Below are 23,428 nucleotides of genomic sequence, written 5' to 3'. Positions count from 1 at the left end.
TGCTTCTTTCTGATAAAACTTCTAAAAAGATCTTTCCCCTTTTAAAAACCTTCCAGGTCAGTAAATAACGAGTTCATTATCACCAAACCTAGACTCTGAGGTATCAAACCATGCATGGTCATTTATAGATATACTTTATTTGCTGCATTGAAACCTTGGTCTCAGGAGGTTGTTGTTTTTTTCTTCTAAGAATCATGCTGTAAACCAAAACCCATCATTCAGTTTTTCAGAAGGATTATCCATTTTGGATCAAAGTAGCAGGTTTTGATTGTTGAATTTTTATTTAAAATAGGCGATACGCACACATGGGAAAAAATCCAAACCTACCAAAAAGTCTCTCTTCGACTCCTGATCTTCATCTCGCATTTCTTCTCTCCAGAGGTAACAGCTGTTCCCAGTTTTCTGGATATCTTTAGAGATATTCTAGCACAGTGGTTCTCACACTTCAGCATACATCAGAATTACCTGGAAGGCTTATTAAAAACACAGATTTAAAAAACATACAGATTGCTGGACTCCTTTCCCAGAGGTTCCAAGTTAGTAGGTCTGAATCGGGGGGTACAAAAATTTGCATTTCCACAAGTTCCCAGGTGATGCTGCTACTGCTGATGCCAGCGTGAGAACCTCTGCGCTAGTGTGTGTGAATATATTCACCCATCCTGCCTTGTCTTTTTCATAAGTGACATACGCTGTTCTATGCATTTGATTTTGGTGAATCTTAGAGATTGTTCCCTACAACTAGAGCTCCATCTGCTTCATTCCTCTTATAGCTGCAGTGGTATTCCATTGTTTGGAGTACCACAGGTCTTTCTAGACTTTTGGTACTGTAAACTGTGCTCCTGGAAATATCCTTTTCTGTAGTTACATCTTTGTGTCTGTGTACAGCTATGGAATACATTGCTGAAGAGGGAGTATTGCTCGATCAGTGTATGCATATAGAGAGCAGATGCTGAATTGCCCTCCAAATGGATTTTTACCAGTTTAATGCTATGGACTATGTCTGCTCTTATTTTGCTATACCCTCACCAACTTTTTGATCTTTGACAGTCTAGGTGGAAACCTGTGTCTTGTGATTTAAGTTTGTTTTTTTCCTTTGAGTGAAACTTAGCATTATACTGTATATTTTAAGGCTATTTGTTTTTTTTGTTTTTTTTCTCCTATGAATTATCTATGTTTGCCCATTTTCCTAATCCATTTTGGTCTTTATCCTCTTGATTTGTGGATATTTTTTCTATATTAAGGATATAATGCCCTTAATATTGGATTTGTTGTTCTCTATCATCTGTTATCATTTGTTTTTGTGTAATTTACCATGTAAAAGTTTTGCTTTGCATGGTCAGATATATCAGTCTTGTATTTTATGGCTTCTTGGTTTTCTTCCTAAGGTCTTACCCACTCTGAGATTATAGAAGATTTTTCAGGACATGAATAATGACCCCTCTCAGCAGGTGTTCGCCAAGTTGACTTGGCCTTTTCTAGTCCTTGGCTAAGAACTAATGCAAGAAATTCTTTCCCCTTTGCAGCTGATGTAGATTGTGGGCCTGTAGTCCCGTGGCCCTGGGCTGAAACTGGAGCCACACCTGCGGCCACACGCGCTTTCTCCCGTCCCTCCAGTGCTGCCCCTCACCCACTGCTGAGACTCTTAGGGAACATACACTTTGCTGACCCAGGAATTCTAACGAAACTGTGACATAGAGTTTTCCTGCCATCCAAAAACTTATCTAAACGTGCTTGGTCTAAACTCTACCCGTAATAGCACAGTGGAGATAATGAAACTTAAAGCATCTACATGCATACCTTCAAATACACATTTTTAAAAAAATTTAAGTCACGTAATGGGCACTGACATTATTTTCTCTATTGTACTCCTGGTCCCAAAAAAGTGCCACTTTACTGATGCAATTGAATTTTAATTTTAGCTGAGTTTGAGTTTGGGCCTGTCAGAACTAAATGCTCAGTCCCCTGATTCCAGTCTAGAATCACTCGGTTTATAAAAACGCTCTTAAAATTAATAGGTCATGATACTTTTTATAGTTACCATATTACAGTTACATGCCCTGATGATTTTCAGAGAGGAGGGGAAGACTACTACCTGCTCATTCCTGAAACTTCAGTCATTAAATTTAATATTAATTTATTTAAAATTTGAAATTTTAATTGAATAAATTTTAGTTTAAAATGTATTTAGCCCAGGGATTTCCCTGGTGGTACAGTGGTTAAGACTTCGCACTGCCAATGCAGGGGCTGTGGGTTCGATCCCTGGTCTGGGGACTAAGATCCCACATGCCATGTGGAATGGCCAACAGATAAAATAAAAAAAAAAAATGTATTTAGCCCAAATTAAAACCTAGTATACCCTGTTATTTGGCTATCCCTCAATCCTTCCTGCTCCCCATTCTAAAACAATAAAAGGAATGATATCGTCATTATTTTAGAGACCATGCCTGGGGAAAAAAAAGACATATACCATTGTTGAGTTACCTTTATATCGCTCAAGCGTGCTCCCCTGGGAAAATGGGAAAGAGAAGACTTCCCTTCCTCAGACCTCACAGTTTCTCCTTCCAGAACTGCACCCGGGTTGTGAGGCTGTCTGGTAGCAAAAGCTATTGAGGCTGCGTGAAAAGAGGCAGAAACCCATCCCAAGGTAAGCCTAGTGGTGTGGTGAGGCTCTTTGAAATGATGGTTAATCTCTTGCTGTCATTTTCCAGCCAGATACTGCTAGTCTCTCAGTACAATACTCTTATAGGTGTAGTAGTGTCCAAACTTATTTGCCAGAGGGTGTTCTCCTTGGAGAATTAACTGTTCACCAAATCAGGGGAGAGGAGCATTGTTCTAAGTGAGATGCTTTCCATCTTCCTGGTCTTCACAACAGTTCTTGGGATGGATCCCATTATCCCCGTGTATAAACCAGAAATCAAGAGATGTGTGTTTCAGGGGGGCTTTTTCGTCTTTTGCTAGTTGCATTTAGTTTTTGTAGTACTATTGTGGGGAAGAGAGAAGGTTTGGTTTCTAAACATTACTCATAAGTAATTAAAATCTCATGACCATGAGAGTAAATATAAAGGATGTTCATAGTAATTAACATGATCTCAATTATTACAACTTTGACTTATGAATGACAATTTTCGATAAGCAGTATTCTTGTCTGTTGCACGTTGACAAAGTAATGATGATTATTAAGAACTCTAAATGCTGTGGTCAGTTATATTACGTTATCCTTAAGAAATCCTTGGTTTATAGGAATTGGGCTGCATTTCTCCAGGCACCAAACTTGTCCCTCTGAAATCTGTGGTCGAAGGACATGTGGTGATTAGCATTATGCAGAAGTGATTTCTGAGCCAGTGAAATGTCAGCTTGAAACTTAAACAGGATCTGCTAGGACTGAAGTGAGTTAAATCAGTTGTTCTAAGCACCTTGAATTTGAACTCTGGTCCTACCACTGTGAGTCATTAAGAACCTTAGGTAAGTTCTTAATCTTGACGCCTCAATATCCTCATCTGTAAATTGAGAGTAACAGTTTGCAGGGTTAGGAGGATAAATAAAGCCATGTGTCTAAAGCCCCTGCCTCACCCATAGCAAGCGCTTACTGAATGGTAGTTATATTTAATATCATAGTATAGTCCGGCAGGGAGGGTTCACAAATCCCACACTAAAAACACTTACAAATTATTCAAGGCATTACTCACACAAAAAATTAAAATTATACAAGGACATGTAATAATTATTTTACCCTAGTAGATTTGGGTATAGTTGCTTAAGCACCTAACTCATCAAAGAGTAATTCAGGTTCTAGGAAGAACACAGTCCCCATATCCTTAAAAGTCAATTTCCCTTATGCGTGGAGGCACATTTCCATTTTGAAGTTTGTTTTTAGCCTTAAGGATTGGGAGAATAGAATTCTGAAAGTATTGGACCTCTTGTGGCAAATCGTAGGAAAGCATCGACTTCCAACTGCTTAGCTCCAGGAAGAGCTAGTAATTGATACACAGGGACCCTAGTGGACAGGGTTGATCTGAAAAGCAACAGCAGAACTGGGACATGTCAAAAAAAGAAGTGATTACATCACTGAGTCATGTGAGGCCTCAGGGTTATTAAGGTTAAGAATCTGTGGGTTGAACGCTTATCTGAACCCTGCATGTGTAAAAATCAGAGATACTTACTTTGATGTTCTAAATTTATTTTTAAGACATGTTAACAGTTGTAATTACTTATACTTTCAAACTGTTTTGTTCCAAGAAGACTCTCTCTCTGGCTCTCGTTAACTTGTGCCACTTTCTTTTGGAGTAAAGCTTTCTCATTCTTCTTCTCTTTCTCTGCTTTCTGACTCTCCTGATATTTGTCCATGGAGAAGATAGTAAACAGCTTAAATTCCTTGTAATTAAGAAGCTTGTGTTGGGAAGGAAAAAAGGAAAGTTATTTCAGAAAGGATTTGATACTTTGTTTCAGATGGGAGCAGGATTGTAATCACTTCTCATTTAAAACCTTGGAACCTTGATTAAAGAGGCCCAGTAATTAGGATGTAATTACAATCTGCTTGTAGTTAGAAACAGTCTATTGTAGGCTCAAAAGGCACCAAGGGGCACGTCTTCCTTCTGCTACCTCAGGTCCAGACATGTTCAGGCTGCCATCTGAGCTTGCTCACAGCGTGGTCCATCTTTTTAAAGCTTAAACTTCAGCTCTCACTTGCTAGTCAGCATGGACTTGGAATAGGCCCTTCACTGAATGGACTTGAAATAGATATTCACTGTTTTCTCCATAGCTGTTTTCTCTTGGAATTTAACTCATGTGTTCCCATCTAAGAATTTCTTCATTTCTGCTTATTAAAATCTATAACCCTTCCTCTTAAGACCAATTCCTGCCATATTAAAATATTTCCTTCTTTCAACTAAAATTCCAACAGAATTTCCTTCTCTAAACTCCTCTCACTTTATATCCACATTATGTGATGTAGCACTTACTCAATCCTCTCTCTTCCACAGGCCTGTCCATCTCCTCAGGTGTTTTATGATCCCAGTGCCATGACACTCCAGTGGGTTTTTCCTTCCCTCCTCCTTCCCTGTCTCCACTGTAGCTGTCAGGACACAGTCCTCTAGCTCTGGACAGAGGGGCTGCCAGGCCACAGCTTCACAGGTGGCTCGGGGTAAGGAGTCTGCCTGCCAGTGCAGCAGAGGCAGGTTCGATCCCTGGGTCAGGAAGATCCCGAGGAAATGGCGACCTGTCCCTGGGAAGTCCCAGGGACAGAGGAACCTGGTGAGCTACAGTCCAGGGGGTCACAAAGAGTTGGACACAACTGAGCATGCACGCTGCTAGGCCACATGTTAGGGACTTGCACTTACGCGGTCACCTGTGATGTCGAAGTTATAGTAGAGGTCTCTAAGTTGCTCTTTTTTAATATTAAAGAGAAAGTTGTACATGTGCAAGTTGTCTGGGCCAATTTTCAGCTCCCCATCCAGGTCAAGCAACTCAAAAACAGGCCGGGAATGGCGGAAGATAAATTGCTCTTCCAAATGGTTCTGTTTTGAGAGAAAAACGTAAGGAAAGGAACAGTATTGTTGGTGCTACTTTCTAAACTTGCTACATGAGGACTCATCTATTCACTAGTCCATTGCCTAGAGAGCTAACAGCAAAAGGCAGAATCAGCAGCTCAGGGCCGAAAGGGTGCTGTGGTCAGTGTATCAAACCCGCCTCAGCAGCTGCCTTCCAGGGGACTGATGCTATCTGCAGTGATTAGTGCTGCTAGATGGAACTCTCCGTAGTAGAATGCATTTCCTGCGTTCAATGAAAATCTACATAAGAAAATTTCAGTGCTGGCGATAAGATGATGAAGATATGAGGTGCCCTTCCTTAAGGAAAGGGAAAGAGGTGAATACACTCGAGGAGTGTGTGCAAGGTAAGGTGGGTACCCAAAGATGAGCAGGTCTTGTCTTGCTCATTCATCCCCTTCAGAATATTCTGTGAGGAAGGGGATCACTGAGGAAGAGAGGCAACTGAGATTACTGGTGATTATTTAAGACCCACCAGTGAGAAGGGCATGCCAAGGAGAGATGTGATAGGATGAGATTTGTTCTTTATAAAGGCAAAGTGGGAGGGAAGCTGGGTAACCTTTCGAAACTCCTAGGTTATAGATGGACCATTTAGGAACCAAAAGTAGTACTTGCCCTGTTTCTTCTTCCTGTTTCAAGTGAAAAGAAGAAAAATTCTGACGCCCTCTTAATTTGGTGCTACCTTTAGCAACATGGTGGCCGCAGCCAAGCTCTGCCGCCTCTGCCCCAGAGCCTGACTGGCTACTCGCCTCTTGTGCCAGCAGTATGCACACCAGCATGTAGAACTGGTCAAAACCAATCTCGCCCACCGCATTCCAGTCCAGCATGTTGAACACAATTGTGATCTGGTTCCGTTTCAAGTCAGTCACATGATGAAGGAAGTGGTAAAACAGCACATCTGTTGACAGGGAGATGAGAGGGGGTTATTCTGAAACAGTTCCAAGATGTTCAACGTCTGGGAGCCACAGAAATGGTGGTGCTGTTGGAAGCTTGTTGACCTGGCAGTAGTAATGATAATACTTTGTTTCTGGCTTTGCCACTGCACACTCCATGGTGCCTGGACTTGGGAAGAAGGAGAGAGTGGGCAGGGCTTGGTTCCCGAGCACAGCTCACGAGCTCAGTAGAACAGACCGGTGTGTATACATGACCAAGAAAAGGCTCAACGTGCTCCTCGTGCATAGAAGGGAGAGCTTAGTTCTCACTGGGGACCCAGGACATGTTCTTGGAAAAGCTGACACTTCATCTGGGTCTTTCACTTGAGAGAATTAAAATAAGAAATTTAAAAATCATTCCTCGGGACTTCCCTGGTGGCCCAGTGGCTAAGACTCCACACTGCCAATGCAGGGGGCCTGGGTTCGATACCTGGTCAGGGAACAGGATCCCACATGCCACAACTAAAGATCCCACGTGCGGCAACCAAGACTCAGTGCAGCCAAATAAATAAAATAAATATTTAAAAAAAAAAAAATCATTCCTCTTCTATAAAAGTATCACTGTGCCTCATGCTTACATAACACAAATGCTTTCAACTGTGGGGAAAGGAGCATCAGGCATCTTAGGTGCTGGGTGCTTTAAGTGCTGCGTGTTACTGAACCCAGGCAGCTACACAGCCTTTTACAATAAGCTTTGGGTGATAACTAGGCTTGGGGCTTCTCGAGCGGTAATGGGCACACCAGTCACTTGGGGATCTTGTAAATACAGTGGTTGTGATTAGGAACTCTGGCTCGGGACTGCTGAGTCTGCATCCTAACAAGCTCCCAAGTGATGCGGCCGCTGCTGCTGTGTGGACCACACTTGGAGGGGCAGAGCTGGACTTCACAGGTGGTCCATCTGACTCCACAGCCTTGCTCTGTCTACAGGGAAGCTGCATCTTCTGCACATTAGTTAATGCATCTGCAGTCATATACAATCAGAGGGAAAAAACACTGTAGTTTAAAGGACAGGGAAGGTTTTTGCCTGAAATTCTACTCACTCATCATCTGTCTCGGGGAATGTTAGATGGAAGAAACAAACATGGTGATATGTTTACACAGTGGTATGTAGCTGTACAAGTTGTATGTACAGATCACCCACAAGATTTCAGAGATTCTCAAGTGTAACTGTCTGCATGTGATTTCTTCTTGCCCATTGATTACAGAGGGCTTCGAACCCACATCTCTTGCAGCTCCTGCATTGGCAGGCAGGTTCCTTACCACTAGCGCCACCTGGGAAGCCCTACCTTATTTATACCCAGTCCTAAAAGAGACAAAAACCAAAAGACGAACAAATAAAAAAGCCCTAAAGTGTTAAAGCCCTGAAGAACCCACCTGCCAATGCAGGAGACGCAAGAGACCCATGTGCGGTCCCTGGATCAGGAAGATCTCCTAGAGGAGGGCATGGCAGTCCACTCCAGTATTGTTGCATGAAAAATTTCATGGACAGAGGAGCCTGGGCTTGCAAAGAGTCAGACACAACTGAGTAACAAAGCATGCACACATACACATTAGTTACATTGTCTCATGTCTCCTGCACCAGACACGCTCCACTAAGTCTGTGAAGCACAGCTGTGTGGCTGGAGTCCTGGCTGAAGCGGCCAAGGGCACAGTCAACACAGGGTCCTGGTCTGAGAGTCCCTGATGGCCGCTTGGCGTTCCTTTCCCACGTCCCACCAGGTGTGAGCGCTGGGACACACCACGTGTGAACGTGGTGACGCCTGTGTCCTTGCTTCTTGAGGCGTGTTTTATTGTAAGGTTGAGTAGCTAATTAACAAATAGTTTTTCAATCAGCCGACCCTGGGCCAAGCATCCAGGGCTCTACGTCACCACATCCCCGGCAGGCAGAGCTCACGCCTGTGCCTTCCTCCAGGTCGCTATCTGTTCCCTTGGTGACCAGAAGACACAAATGTGACTTCATCTCTCAAGTGTTGCATCAGCGGGGAGTGACTTAGTTACCAGGGAGATCAGACTGCTAAGCAAACACTGGTGAGAATTAGGAGTATGGGCTTTAGAGTCAGAAACCCTTGGGTTTTGGGGCCAGCTTTTCTGGTTATATCAAGGTGCCCTACAGGTGCTTTATCTGGGACTGGGTTATTGGGAAGATTTGGTGACATACTGTGTATAAATCTGAGGCATGAAAGTATGAATAAATGAAGGTATCTTTATTATAAGGATTGAATGAACTCTTTAAAAAATTTTTATGGAAGAAACTCCTTGTTGATAAATGATATTTCTCTCCCTCAGATTATAATGAGTGGATAGGATACCTTATTTATGCTAAGTCTCTTCAGTCATGTCTGACTCTGTGACCTGATGGACTGCAGCCCGCCAGGCTCCTCTATCCATGGGATTCTCTAGGCAAGAAGACCGGAGTAGTCAGTCATTCCCTTCTCCAGGGGATCTTACTGACCCAGGGATCAAACTCACATCTCTTGCAGCTCCTGCATTGGCAGGCAAGTTCTTTACCACTAGCACCACCTGGGAAGCCCTACCTTATCTATACCTAGTCCTAAAGAGAAACAAAAGCCAAACAAACAAACAGAAAGCCCTGAAGTGTTGTAATTGGTCTTCTATTAGTTTGTGCCCTCAACAGCAGGGTTGAGCTCATCAACACTTTTCGGTCACAAGCACCAACAATTAGAAGGGACCGTGCAGATTACCTGACTCAATTCTCCCATTCTATGGAAAAGTTTTGCTAAGGGACTCTTGAGGGTTACGGCCTGAGTGGGGTCAGCCACCAGGAAAGCTGTCATAATAATGAACACATGGAATTCTTAGAGTGTGCCGAGCACTGTGCTAAGCACTTTCCATACATTATGTAATTTCATCACCCTTTTTTTTTGGCTGCACCATGCAGCATGAAGCGTCTGAGCTCCCAAACCGAGGACTGAACCCACGGCCCGTGAAGTGGAAGCGCGGAGACTTAACCACTGCACTGCCAAGGAAGTCCCTCATTCTCGCTCTTTTCCAACCATGAGATGGACTCCACTATTAGAAGCCTCACTTAGGGATGAAGAAAACTGGACTTAAAATAGGATGATGACATGCTGCAAGTCACCAGGAAACAGGTGCAGCCAGGAGCTAACCCCAGAACTTGTCCTGTCTGCCTCGCTGGACTGCCGTCAAGGCTCGGCTGGCAGCGCTTCTCTCTGCTTCACTTCGAAGATGTAACGCATGTGCTAATGAACTACTTTCTGGTTCTGTAAGTTCTCCTGCACATTCGTTAAAAACCAAGTAATGACCCAGAAGAAGCACTTACGGAAGTACTGACCATTCAAGGTTTTCTTGCGGTGCACGTCAAGAAGGTGAAAATACTCCACCAAGGCCTTCACATTTCTCACGGATAATAAGCAATACAGCTTGTCCAGGTAAAGGTACCACAGAAACGATCCTCGCTTCAGTTTCATTATCGAGCCCTTTAAGCTGAAGACTCTGGCAACCTGAAGTAGAACAGAGAATTCTGCCTCAGAACTAGAATGTTGGGTGGAGAAAAGCTCTGGTAGTAAAGCTCTTCCTAGGTCAGACATCACAGGAAACAGCCAATAAAAATGTAAAATTGCGGCAGTTCCCCTGGCTGACCAGTGGTGACGACTTGGCGCTTTCACTTCGGAGGCCCAGGTTCAATCCCTGGTCGAGGAACTAAGATCCCACAAGCTAAGCAGGGTGGCCAAAAATAAAAAACAAGAATTTTCCAAAGTCAGTGAAAGACACCCATCCACAGACTGTGCTCCTTATCAAAGCGAACAGCTATGTAACTACATGCCAGGCACTGTTCTAAGTGTGTTAATATATTAACTCATTTAGTCTGAAGACTAGTCATAGAATCCTAAGAGGCAGAGATTATTATAACTATTTTACAGATTAAGAAACAGGCTCAAGGCACAAACTGCTGTGTATAAAATAAGCTACAAGGGTATATTATACAAGGAATATATATCCTATATTATGTGTGTGTGTATATATATGTATATATAAAAGATACATATATATTTGGCTCTGCCTCACAGCTTGCAGGATCTCAGTTCTCTAACCAGGGATTGAACTTGTGCCCTTAGTAGTGAAAGCATAAACTCCTAACCACAGAACCACCAGGGAATTCCCTAGCCAATATTTTATAATGACTGTAAATAGAATATAACCTTTAAAAATTGTGGACCACTATGTCATACACCTGTAAGTTATATAATACTGTACATCAACTATATCAGTAAAAAACATAAAAAAAGAAACAGGCTCAGAAAAGTTAAGTAGTTTTCCTAATGTCAATAGGCTAATTAATGGTGAAGTCAGCATGTGAACCCAGATAGTCTGGCAATAATCACTGCTTTTTAATAGCCATGCAGTATTGCTTCTCAAAACCTTGAAGTCCTAAGTAGCTGAAATAAGAAGAAATACATATCTGTACACATCAGAGTGAAACTATCTTCTACCGAAGACAGATTTTAAAGGCAATCAGAGAAGAAAGATTACTTTCAAAGGACTGATGATTAACAATCCACTTCTTCACAACATGGAAACCAAAACATAATGGAGTAATGTTTCAATGTGTAAAAACAATCTAGCCAACTAAAATTATGCTCAGTAAAATCATCTTTCAAGACTGAAGGGAAGTTCCTTAAAAAGTTAAACATGAAATTACCATTATTTTTAGTGTTAGTCACTCAGTTTTGTCTGATTCTTTTTGACCTCATGCCATATGACCTAGCAATTTCACTCCTAGATATATATCCAAAAGAAATGAAAAGTATTCAAACACTTGTACAAAATGTTTGTAACAGCACTATTCACAATAGGCAAAAGGTGAAAACAACCCAGTGTTCCATAAACTGATGAAAGGACAAATGAAATGTAGTACATTGATACAGCGAAATATCATTCTGTCATGAAAGGGAATGATACATGTTACAATGTAGATGAACCTTATGGTAAGGGAAAGAAGCCAAGCCCAGAAAGTCACATGTTACATGATTCCATTTATATTAAGTATCCAGAAGAAGCAAAGTCATAGAAAAGCAGATCAGCCATTGCCAGGAGCTGGGGGAGAGGGTAATGGGATGACAGCTTACTGGATTCCCAGTGGGGTGATGAAGACGTTTCAAAGCTGACAGAGGTAAGATGAGTAAGGCTGTCAGTGTACTAAAGGCCACTGAATTGTACACTTTTTAAAATTAAAAGTGTTTGCTTACTTTTGGCCATGCTGGGTCTTTGTTGCTGCGTGGGCTTCCTCTAGCTGCAGCGAGCAGGGCCCACGCTCTGGTTGTGGTGCCTGGACTTCTCACTGGGGTGCCTTCTCTTGCCGCGGAGCATGGGCTCTAGAGTGTGCTGGCTCAGTACCTGTGGCACACGGGCTTAGTTGCTCCTCGGCATGTGGGATCTGCCTGGACCAGGGATGGAGCCCGTGTCCCCTGCCTGGATTCTTAACCACTGGACCACCAGGGAAGTCTCTGTACGCTTTAAAATAGCTAATTTTATATATGTGAATTTTACTTTCGAAAAAGAATTAGGAGAAAAATCAAACCTGAATTTGACCATTTTACAGAAAATATAAATGAGGGAAATAGGACAGCAGAGGCCCATGTTAAATGACACCACTGAGACACAATGAACAAAGCTCAGACTGTGGAAAGCTCTAAAGGAAAAGGACTCCACTGCTTCAATAAAAGTTTACAAGAAAAGAAAAAGAGATGGAAGAAGGATCTATAGACTAACAGTTTAATGTCTTTCAGATCACAATTACACTGTATGGACATATTAGGACCCTTATTAATATAGACTGTGTATTTGAAAACCCACAGAAACAAACAACTTACCAAAAACCATGAGATGATGGAGAACCATGAACACTGACTGGATATAATATTAGAAATTACAACAGATGAGGTTGTTGTTTAAAAAGGCAAAATGATAAGATGCTGGGATGTGCTTCAAAGTGATCCACGCTCATGGGTAATCGTATACATATATTAGGGATGTTCAAACATGAACTGACCGATGAGTATACAGGAGTACTGCCTTCTATTCTTTCTACTTTGAACATGTTTGAAATTTTCTATAGTGAAGAGAAAAAAAATAGGATGAGATAAAGCTGTATTCAGGCAAAAGCAAACAGACAAAACCCCCAAACAACTAAGAATGATCACTAATGGACTATCCCAAAAGAAATTCTGAAGGATCAACTTTGAATAGTCAGAGAATGATCACAGAGAGAAAATCCAGGATGTAAGAAGGGACAGAGAGCAACAAAGTAGTAAAAATATGTGGGTCAATCCAAGCAAACCAAGGCAGAGTAAAGTGGTAACAGTGTCATAAGCTGCAGGGACTTCCCTGACCCGCCACTGGCTAAAACTCCATGCTCTCCATGCAGGGGGCCTGGGTTCAATCCCTGGTCAGGGAACCTGATCCCACATGCTAAAATTAAGAGTTTGCATACCGCAGCTAAAGGTCCCGCATGCTGCAAGAGTTGAAGATCCTGCGTGCAATAGCTAAGACCCAGCACTACCAAATAAACACATAAATATTTTTTAAAAGGCTTTAAAAATGATAAAATTTATTATTCTTTATCTTTTGGCCATGCCACACAGCATGTGGGATCTTAGTTCTGGGACTAGGGGTGGAAAAACTGCACCCCTGTGCCTTGGCAGCGTGGAGTCTTAACCACTGGACCACTAGAGAAGTCCCCAAAATGATAAAATTTAGATGCAATACAATTATGACAGAAGGAAGGAGCTAACAAAATAAACCCATACACACAAAAACTGAGAAAATTAACACCCATAAGGGAATTCTTCGAACACAGAAAAATAATCCCCTATGGAAACACATTCAGGGAGGAATGAGAAGTACCAGAAATTAAATATGTGTGAGTAGATCTAAATGAATATTCACTGTAAAAAATGCTAAAAATAATGTCATATGAAGAAGCTAGCTGTGGGTGCCATCAGAACTCACCAGGAGCTACATAGGGGAAGATCTGTTGCTGCTAGAGGACAGGAGAAAAAATGGTGTAAAATTTAACTGCATTTTCCCAGTGTGTTAATTAGGGTAAGGACTGCTAACTACTGTAGTACTGTAACCAACAATTCCCCAAATATCAGAACTAACTGTCTTTCCCAATGCCATAGTAACCAGTAACATTCAAGATGATGGTGCTCTGAGTGTGCTGTGTACACAGAATAGGAATATAATGAACATATGAAACATTTAATGTTATAAACCAAAGTTCAGTTCAGTTGCTCAGTTGTGTCCGACTCTGCGACCCCATGGACTGCAGCACACCAGGCCTCCCTGTCTATCACCAACTCCTGGAGCTTACTCAAGCTCATGTCCATTGAGTTGAGTAACGGTGATGCCATCCAACCATCTCATCCTCTGTCGTCCCCTTCTCCCCCTGCCTTCAGTCTTTCCCAGCATCAGGGTCTTTTCAAATGTGTCAGTGCTTTGCATCAGGTGGCCAAAGTATTGGAGTTTCAGCTTCAGCATCAGTCCTTCCAGTGAACATTCAGGACTATTTCCTTTAGGATGAACTGGTTGGATCTCCTCGCAGTCCAAGGGACTCTCAAGAGTCTTCTCTAACACCACAGTTCAAAAGCATCAGTTCTTCGGCGCTCAGCTTTCTTTATAGTCCAACTCTCACATCCATCCACGACCACTGGAAAAACCACAGCTTTGACTAGACCTTTGTTGGCAAAGTAATGTCTCTGCTTCTTAATATGCTGTCTAGGTTGGTCATAACCAAAGTTATCCCTATAAAAAATAAATTTAAAAATAAATGATGGTTCCCTATCAGCCTGAGTTCCTCAGTGACTACACAAAAAGATAGAGGATCTTCCCTTGCCCTGGGAGGTGAGAACCATGGATTTTCATCTGGGGCTTGAGAGTGACAGATTCTCCTCTCCCAGCAGCAGAAAGCTGCTTTGAAGGATTTTGCTTCTTGTGAGGAAGCAGATGAGACCTTATGCTCGTCTCCTGGCAGCCACCAGCCTTCTCCTTTACTCCTGCATCAGCAAGAATTGGCACTCTTCAGTCTGCTGCCTGCCCCCAGTTTTTCTCACAAGCACCCATTGGAGACACATGGGAAGGAGTTTGCCAATGCATGTGATCGTGCCTTGTATCTGGGAACTCCAGCTAACCCACACTGACATGGTAGCCCAAACTTTGCCTCTAATGATTTGCTCAAACTTTAGTTACTTTCTTCTCTACCACTTGTATGGCAACTGCCGTTTTCAGCCGTGTTCTGCCAGAGGTTCAATAGTTGGGGTGCCTTCTCTCCTTGGTTGTTCTTTCTTAGCATCCAGTTTCCTTGGTTGTCTTGTGACCTCAGTCCTCTGATATTCTCGAGAAAAGTTTTGTAGAGCATCCATCTTTTTTTCTCACTAGGATAGATGCGACATTCTTTGTAGCTTTCTGTACAGTCAGTAAGAAATCCATCCTAATTGTGTGAAGACTTCACTGCAGCATAACTTGGCCTATTCAAATGGATAGGGTGGTTTTTATCTACATTCCTCTGATGACTAATGATGTGGAGCACGTTTACATGTACATATTTGCCATCTGTACCTTCTGTTTCAAGACAAAGCACAGATATTGATGTAAGGATAGACATTTCCTGTCTTAGATATAGAAAGCACTTCTCCAAAGAGCCATAGTTCCATTTTATGGAAAATTTTATTTGGAGACCACAAGGCTCTGCTTAGCCTTTTAGTTTATGAGCCTATTGACTTCCTGTTTGGTTTCATGGCCTCTTTCCCATGTAGTTTAGGATTTTGCAAATGTCTTGAGTGCAAAAGCCTAGAGTGAGGTAACATTACACATTCACTGGAATGGCTAGAGTTTTAAGAACTGATGATATCAATATGATTGGAGCAGTATCATTTGGGGGAATGTAAAGTGATACAATCCTTTCTAAAATACTTGAATAGTCTCTTATGAAGTTAACCATATACTTAGGGTATGATTCAGCAATTGCACTCCTAGGTGCATCTAGGAAAATGAAAATATATATCCATGCAAAGCCTCATAAGCATTTGTAGCATCTTTATTCATGATAACTTAAGACTGCAAGTGGTCATCAACAGCTGAATGGATAAACAAATTGTGGTATATCCATACACTGGAATACTACTCAGCATTTAGGAAGAACGAACCACAGATACAGGTAACAACATGATGAATCTCAAAATATGCTGAGTGAAAAGAAACCAAACTTAAAAGAGCACTACAAAGAAAAAAAAAGCACTACAGTATCATTCCATTCATATCATGAACTAGGAAAGACATTTCCCATATATGGTGACAGAGGACAGATTAGTGGTTGCCTGGGCTGAGGATGGTGAGTGGGAATTAATTTATGATCAAGGAAAAGAAATTTGCTGAGCTGAGGGGAAAGTTCTGTACCTTGAGTATGGTGATGGTTGTGTGTTAGGTCCTTCAGTTACGTCTGACTGTTGTGACATTGCGGGCTGTAGCCAGGCGCCTCTGTCCATGGGATTCCCCAGGCAAGAATGCTGGAGTGGGTTGCCATGCCCACCTCCAGGGAAATCTTCTGATCCAGGGATTGAACCTGAGTCTCTTATATCTTCTGCAGTGGCAGGTGGGTTCTTTACCACTAACACCACCTGGGAAGCCCATGGTGATGGTTACACGGATGTATATATTTGTCAGAACTTTTGAACTCGTTTTATTAAATATAAACAAAACCTCAATGAAGTTGACTTAAAAATTTTTTTAAGACAAAAAAATTCAATTACATCAGTATTAAGCATTCTTGCTCAACAAAAGTCATTGGAAAGTTAACAGGTGTATGATAAATTGGAAGGACATCTGCAGTGTCTAAACTCAGTAAGAAACTATTTTTTTTTTAAATCTTACAGTCAAAAAATGAGAAAGGAAATCTAACAGAAAAATGGGCAAAGAATTTGGACCAGCAATATGAACCAACAAAGAACCTGAAATGCAAACATCTAACAAACTTGTGAAGACATACTCCAACTCTAATTAAGAATTAGAGCTTTGCAAATTTAAAACCGTATTTTGTACCGAACTTACAATGAACAGATAATTCCTATCTTAAACTGGTCTGTAAAATTTAAAAAAAAGAATAATAAATGTTCTGATTTTAAAACCAGATAGAGACAACAAGAAAAGTATCGGTGCATTTGGTTTCTGCACATAGACATAAAAATCCTAAGTGTAAAATTTGCCCGTCAAAGTCAATGGTATATGTATAAATATACATTATGACCAAGAGGCAACTGAACATAGCAGTTAACACAAACAGATGCAGAGACTTTGGCATCAGACTACTTAGGTTCAAATCCAAGCTCTGCCACTGGTTAGCTGTGTGACCTTGGGCTTGTGTTACTTAGCCTTTCTAGAGGAAGATAAAATATTCTCTGAGAATGCAAGAGTATTTAACCAGTGAAATTTACCATGACTATAGGCTGGATGAGAAAACTCATGTAATTAATCATAAGATTAACTTATATGGTAAATGCAGAGAAAAATATGATGAAGTTCTACAGCTATGAGAAAAAGTTATTAGCAAATTAGAAATAGCAGGAAGGTGGCTCCGTGGGTAAAGAGTCTGCCTGCAATGCAGGAGATGCGGGTTTGCTCCCGGGGTCAGGAAGATCCCCTGGAGGAGGCATGGCAACCCACTCCAGTATTCTTGTCTGGAGAATCCCATGGACAGAGAAGCCTGGTGGGCTACAGTTCCATGGGGTCGCAAAGAATCAGACAGAACTGAAGTGACTGAGCACATACTTATGAAGATCTTTTGCCACAGTCTTTCATAAATATCATACTTAAAGGAGAAACTTTAAACCCTTTTCCATTAAATACTGGACCAAGACAAGGATTCCTATTTTCACTGTTACTGTTTAACATAACAGTAAAATCATTTGCTAAAGAAAGAGTCTAGCAAATGCTATAGGAAAAAGGAGAAGAAATAAGAAATATGAGGATTTTATAGCAGACGCTATACAAAGTGCCGTGACATGTCTCAACTTAAGAGATGTGCTCTGGGCTTTCAAGCCTGGCAAGCTAGCAACGCTGGCCCAGGGAGCAGCCCTTGGTCAAGGACAGAGAGGCTTAGAGAAAAATTCCCCAGTTTCCTTGACTCTTAGGCTGAGTCTGCAGTATGCTGTATCCTGGTCCCCAGAACACCCAAGTGGGTTAAGCCCCGTTTGCCATAGCAGTAATCAGCTCTCTTTACGGGCTTCAACATCACCTCCCAAATAAACTGTTTGTATTCAGATCCTTGTCTCTGGGAAAATCCAACCTAAGAAAACAGCCAAATGCTTTTTCTGTGACTACTGAGACTATGCAATTTTCTTTGTCAAAGCAGTGTCTTCCTTTAATAGCTTTTGTTTCTGGATAGAACCATTCTTTTATTCCTGGATAAAACTTTCTTGGTAATGGTGTTTTTATTCACCTTGGGTTTCATCTTGCTAGTATTTTGTTGTCTTTTTTTAATTTTAATTGGAGGATAATTTACAATATTGTGATGGGTTTTGCCATACATCAGCATGAATCAGCCATAGGCATACATGTGTCCCCTCCTGCTAGTATCTTTTTAAATCCATCTATTACCTAGGGAAAGTAGTCTACAATTTTCTTTTACTATCTCTACTTAGTTGTAGTAAAACTCATCTTAGAAAAATGAAATATTTCCTTTTTCTATCTTCCTAAAGTATTTATATAAAGTACACCCATTTCAAGTGTACAATTAAGTGATTTTTACTAAATCTACCAAGTTATTACATCATCACCATAATCCAGTTTTAGAATATTTTCATCACTCCAAAAAGACTCATGTCCATTTCAGTTTAGTCCATTAATCTGCTTTCTGTCCCCATGGATTTGCCTTTTCTAGACATTTCTTATAAATGGAATCATATAAAGTGTGGTCTTTTGTGTCTGGTTTCTTTCACTTATATTTTTGAGTGAAGCTCTCCATTTTTGTTTCTTATTTCATTTTTTTCTGGAGCTTTCACAGAGTCCTTGTGGCTTGGCTGGACCTGGGGATAACCTGGGCCTCCGACTCCCAGGCCCCCTAGACTGACCTAAGTCAGAGCCCCCTTCCTCCCAGTGGGAGAGCCTCCCCACTGTCCTCCCACCCGCTTCGGAGAGTTGGTCAGGTGGACTGAAACAATGAAGGACCTGCCTTCTGGCTTGTTCTGGGAGGTTTATTTGTGGGTTTACTTGTTGAGAGCCCAGTGTTGCGCTGTCTCCTTCTGGTGATGAAGACTTTCTACAGTCGCAACCACTCACTAAGTAGTGGAGACATTTCCAAGTGCTTGGCAGTCTTTGCTCAGGGCACCCTTTACGCAGGCCACTACCAGCACCCCAGACTTCTGCAGCTGTCTTTCCAAATTGGTGTTTGCCTGCTGCTCAGGAGTGGTAAAAACACCTCAACATGAATTTTCTCCATAGGGATGGAAACTGTTGGAGTGTGACATTCGCTGGGGCTCTATTTGTTTATGAGGGAGAGTTACCATAATAAGCGTTATACGCTGCCCACCGTTTGGAACCCACTTAGATATATGAGTGTAACTGCCCTAGAGACACAGTTAACAGCGCAAATAAAAAATGGGCAGAATCGAGAATGATGATCTTAAGTCAAAGAAGACTTAATTCTATGTATGTTGTTGTTTAGTTGCCCGGTCGTGTCCAACTCTCTGCATCCCCAAGGACAGCAGCACGCCAGACCTCCCTGTATAATAAGCTTATTTTTTACAATTGGGAAATGAAAAATAAGAAAGTTTTTACTTAATCTGCAAATATATCTGAAGACCCATCCTGATGCATGTGATCGTAGGTCGGCAAGGAGCTCTTTCTCCTAGCCCTGTAATCCTGGCCGGGTTGGTGGATCTCGGTGGGCAGAGCCCCTGGGAGGTGGGAAACGAGCCGGGGAGCCTGGGTCTCCAGGACTGACCACTGCCGCAAGGACCCGGCATCTCCCGCGCTAGGAGGCAGCACCGCCCCGAGGAAACCAAACCGGCTCAGCCAACAGGATGTGTAGCAGGGGACTGGTGCCTCGCCCGCCCGGCGCCCCCACCTGAAAAGTGGGCGGGGGCAGAGCAACTTTGCGGGGAAGTTACAGAGCGGATTCAATGATTAATGTCGGGTCGCCCTCTTGGTCTTTGGACAACAATCAGTGGGCGCTCGTAAATAGCCAGTTTGGTTCCCCTTTCGCTCCGGCAGAAATATTGGGAGCCACGAGAGTCTGGGGGCCTCCCAGACTCGGGACGCTCTCGCCGAAGGGTCCCCCTAAACTCTCCAAAGCCTAGTCGGTTGCTTGCGGGCGTGCGGCGCGCGGGGGACTACAGTTTCCAGAGTGCCCTGCGGCGACGGGCGGAGCCGGGGAGCGCCCGTAGCCAATTAGGGGGTCTCCGGGTGTTGCCGGGGAGCTGCAGGTGGAGCCGGGTCCCCGGAACGCCTCCCGAGGCTGGCCGGCTGGGCGGGGGGCGCGGCGCGAGCGGGGCCGACACCGGGAGGCGGCCCCGGGACGGGACCGAGCGGGGGCGGGGACCGCGGCTGCCTGCGCGGTTCCGGGTGCTCCAGCCGCGAGCTGCCCCGGGCGCACTTGACCCGGGTCGGGCTGCGGGGAAGGGCCGAGCGCCGCGCTGCCCTCCAGCCCCTCCGCCTCGCGGTCGCGGGAGCCGGCGCCACCTCGCCCCCCGGCTCGCGTGCCCCCAGCCATGGCTTTCGCCAATTTCCGCCGCATCCTGCGCCTGTCTACCTTCGAGAAGAGAAAGTCCCGCGAATATGAGCATGTCCGCCGGGACCTGGATCCCAACGAGGTGTGGGAGATCGTGGGCGAGCTGGGCGACGGTGCCTTCGGCAAGGTTTACAAGGTGAGGGCTCTGAGTGGGGTACTCGGGGCGCGTGGAGCCGCTCCGGAAGGGAGGGGCACTGGCCCTGGTCAGTCTCGGCCGCTCCTCGGGAGAGCGCGGAGGGGCTGCCCGGTCCTGAGCTCGGAGTCCCGGGCTCCCGTCCCGGGGACCCTTCTTCTTTGCCGGGGGCGGGGGGTACCCTCACTCAGCCCGGCTCAGTCGCTGCGCCCCCGACGGCACGGCGGCTGCCCCCAGGCTTTTTCCGAGCACTTCCTGTGCGCCCTGCACGGCTCTCGGCGCCGCAGGGGGAGACAAAGGGGCGCTTATAGAACTTTAGCGTCCGAGACCAGGCGTACTTTTTAGGAGAGTCCACCCAGAGGCTGTGAGGGTGCCGAGGCGATGGGCACAGAGCAACTGGGCCGCGTGAAGCGTTGGGTCCGATGAAATTAGGGACACACCTGAAGATGAGCCAGAAACGGAGAGACCGGGCGTGGGGGTAGGGGGTTTCGGAGTGAGAGGTTAGGCTTGGAAATGGAGGCTGGGGCCGGCAGAGCCGGAGGTTAGGGCCTCTGGAAATCCTGCGCTTCGGGGGTCAGATTTGAGTATGTGGATGAGTCACTGCTGGGGAGTCTCCCAGTCTGTAGTCACCTTTCCCCTAGAGGAATAGGAGGCCAGAGAGCTTTTGTGGAGGGGTGGGTGGGGCAAAGCTGATTAATTCTAGACACGTTTGCTGTAGGCATTGTCTGGTTCTTGGTCCTGAGAAGAAATTCTGTGTTGCTGAGTCGTACTGGGGACCCAGAAAACACTTAGGGCTTTACACCACCCTTCCCTGATCTTCCTCCCAGGAAACCCTTTACTCAGAGAAACCCACATGTTCTCCAGGAGGACACCCCCTTCCTGAGCCACCGTCACCTTCCATGGGGTTCCTTTAGCATGTGGACCCCTCTGACCCCAGGACTTCCCTTTCAGGAGCTTGGACCACAGATGGGGCTTCTCTCAGCCCTCCTGGTCAAGGCTTGCTCTTTTTGACCTGAAAGAGGTGGTGAGCTGAATTGTAGTCCCTGGAGGAGTGGCATTAGCATCACCTGGGAGCTTATTAGAAATGCAGGATCTGAGGCCCCACTCTAGACCTAATCGAGTAGGGTCTGCATTTTAACAGATCCCCAGGTGATCGCTAAGCACTTTAAGTTTGAGAAAGGGGCTGGAGGCAATTTGAGCGACCGCGGCCCATCCCGGTGTCTGTTTTGTTACCACCTCCCCTCTAAGCAGGCACTTCCTGTTACAGGGTGGAACCCCCACTGGAGCAAAGGTTCTGTGGTTGGAGAGGCTGTGACACTCACTCCCGTGGCTCTCAGCTGTTCGACTTGCGCTTCTCTGCCCCGGGGCTCTGCGTGTGGGCGAGGGCAGCCAGCACAGTCTACACTGGCAGTCTTTTCTTTACCCTTCTCAAAGCTCCCTATTCCCTCTAGGCATCAGAAAACTGTCCTCAGTCTTGCGCGCCCCCCACCCCCGACACCGCAGGGAAGTCCTGGCCTCCCCCAGACACAGCCTGCTACCAGATGTGTTCTGGCCACCGTGAGGGCAGCTGCACCCCTGGTCAGCTCACCGTGTCCCCCACTTTCTCCAAAAGGTTCAGTTGGTGTTTCCAGCGCATGTTGTTGGCTCTCGCAGATGTTTGTTCTGTTCAGGGTTGGCTTTCAGTTAGCCTTGTCCCTGTACCCTAATGAGTCCTGGCTTCATATGGTTCATTTTCTTTCAAATCTAAATGCAGAACTTTGCTTTTAGGCTGGTAAGATTTCCCCTTGTCAGTTTCGATTGTCATTTCCGCCTGCTTTAGCTGGGTAAAACTCCCCTACTGCTCTGAAAGTTCCATACAGAGGAGCCCATCTGATTCACAAGTTATTTTGTCTGCTGTTTCTCCAGAACACGTGGACCCTTTTAAAAGTGACTGTAGTGCTCAAAGCTGTGAGCTGACTGCACCCTAGCTCCCCCGCCCCCCCACCACCTCTGAACCCTTGGTTTTCTCCTAATTAAGAGAAGGCAAAGCTAAACCAGGAGAACTGTGTGATGGCTGATACACCTGGACAGTTTATTAGGTTCCCCACCTGGCCTTACTGTGTGACTGTTCGATTCAATCCATCCCCATGTTATGTGCAGGAACCCTGGGTCCCAGGGAAAGGAATGGACTAGAACCAAGGCTCTGGACTTAGTTACAGCTTCAGAAGATCCGTCTTAGATCAGAGATCTCTGTGACCCCTATCTCCTGCCCTGGAGAAGTGCTGTTTACTCAGCCCCTTACGGATGAAGCAGGTATTGCTTCAGTAAAGATTCTGTTCAGGGGCTGTAACTCCTCCCTACTTCATTGTCCCCTGGCATGGCCATCTCAGCAGCAAAGGACAGAGATTCCATCTAGGTTTTTTATCTCGGAGCAGAACTTCTACTTTGACACGGTGCCTTGGTAAGCAGTTGGCCGTGAACTGGGCAAGTGACAGCCAGCAGCGTCTCCTCTTCCTGTCCTAGAACTGGCACGTTTTTCTCCTGGCAGCCTAGTTGGTGATGGCCTTCCTGAGGTGAGAAGTTACGAGAGGGACTTCCCTGGTGGTCCAGTGGCTAGAATTCCACGTTCCCGATGCAGGGGGTCCAGATTGATTCCTTGGTCAGGGAACTAGATTCCACATGCCCCAACTAAGATCTAAGGTCCTGTGTGCTGCAAGTAAGACTGGATACAGTCAAATAAATAAAATAAATATTAAAAAAAGTAAGTCACGAGAATCCCAATTTGTCAAAGACTTGCCAGAAGAGGATGCCAATTATAGATTTCCTGTTGGGTGTTGTTGAGGCTCAAAGCCTAAGCATTAGCAGTCAAGATGTGTGCGTGCGTGCGTGCTAAGTTGCTCAGTTGTGTCCGACTCTTTGTGATCTCATAGACGGTAGCCCTCTAGGCTCCTCTGTCCATGGGATTCTCCAGGCAAGAATGCTGGAGTGGGTTGCCGATGCCCTCCTCCAGGGGATCTTCCCAACCCAGGGACTGAACCCACAGCTCTTACGTCTCCCGAATTAGCAGATGGGTTCTTTA

General features: G+C 44.5%; 2 protein-coding genes across 3 annotated transcripts in view; one reads left to right on the top strand and one right to left on the bottom strand.

Moving 5' to 3' along the window:
• The first annotated feature begins 71 nt into the window (after window positions 1-71).
• STK10 (serine/threonine kinase 10) overlaps window positions 72-23,428 on the top strand; it is a 140,641-nt gene continuing 117,284 nt past the window's right edge. Inside the window, exon 1 of one of the 2 annotated variants that reach the window (XM_043887671.1) lies at window positions 72-381. Coding sequence is in view for 1 of the 2 variants with exons in the window: in XM_043887670.1 (XP_043743605.1) it covers window positions 20,218-20,373 (156 nt within the window). In the remaining variant the exon portion in view is untranslated. Of the gene's footprint in view, window positions 382-19,828; window positions 20,374-23,428 lie in introns of those variants that run through there. The other variant, XM_043887670.1, reaches the window with a different exon arrangement.
• Window positions 4,166-11,725, bottom strand: EFCAB9 (EF-hand calcium binding domain 9). Its single transcript, XM_043887675.1, has 5 exons — window positions 11,704-11,725; window positions 9,789-9,957; window positions 6,293-6,441; window positions 5,337-5,513; window positions 4,166-4,386 (listed from the first exon to the last, which is right to left on the bottom strand). The coding sequence occupies exons 2-5, from the start codon at window positions 9,922-9,924 to the stop codon at window positions 4,192-4,194; spliced, it is 657 nt and encodes a 218-aa protein (XP_043743610.1). The 5' UTR covers window positions 9,925-9,957; window positions 11,704-11,725; the 3' UTR covers window positions 4,166-4,191.

The sequence above is a fragment of the Cervus elaphus genome, chromosome 25 (assembly GCF_910594005.1).
Source record: "Cervus elaphus chromosome 25, mCerEla1.1, whole genome shotgun sequence".
Taxonomy (NCBI): Eukaryota; Metazoa; Chordata; class Mammalia; order Artiodactyla; family Cervidae; genus Cervus; species Cervus elaphus.
Note: the sequence above shows the minus strand (reverse complement) of the source record. Positions and strands in the feature narration are given on the sequence as shown.

Excerpts from the sequence above, each read along its gene's own strand:
- EFCAB9 (XM_043887675.1), bottom strand. The coding sequence starts at position 9,924 with ATGAAACTGAAGCGAGGATCGTTTCTGTGGTACCTTTACCTGGACAAG. Across the intron at positions 6,442-9,788 it reads CCGCAAGAAAACCTTGAATG|ATGTGCTGTTTTACCACTTC; the intron begins GTCAGTACTTCC and ends CCCTGTCAACAG. Across the intron at positions 4,387-5,336 it reads TCGACATCACAGGTGACCGC|CTTCTTAATTACAAGGAATT; the intron begins GTAAGTGCAAGT and ends TCCCAACACAAG.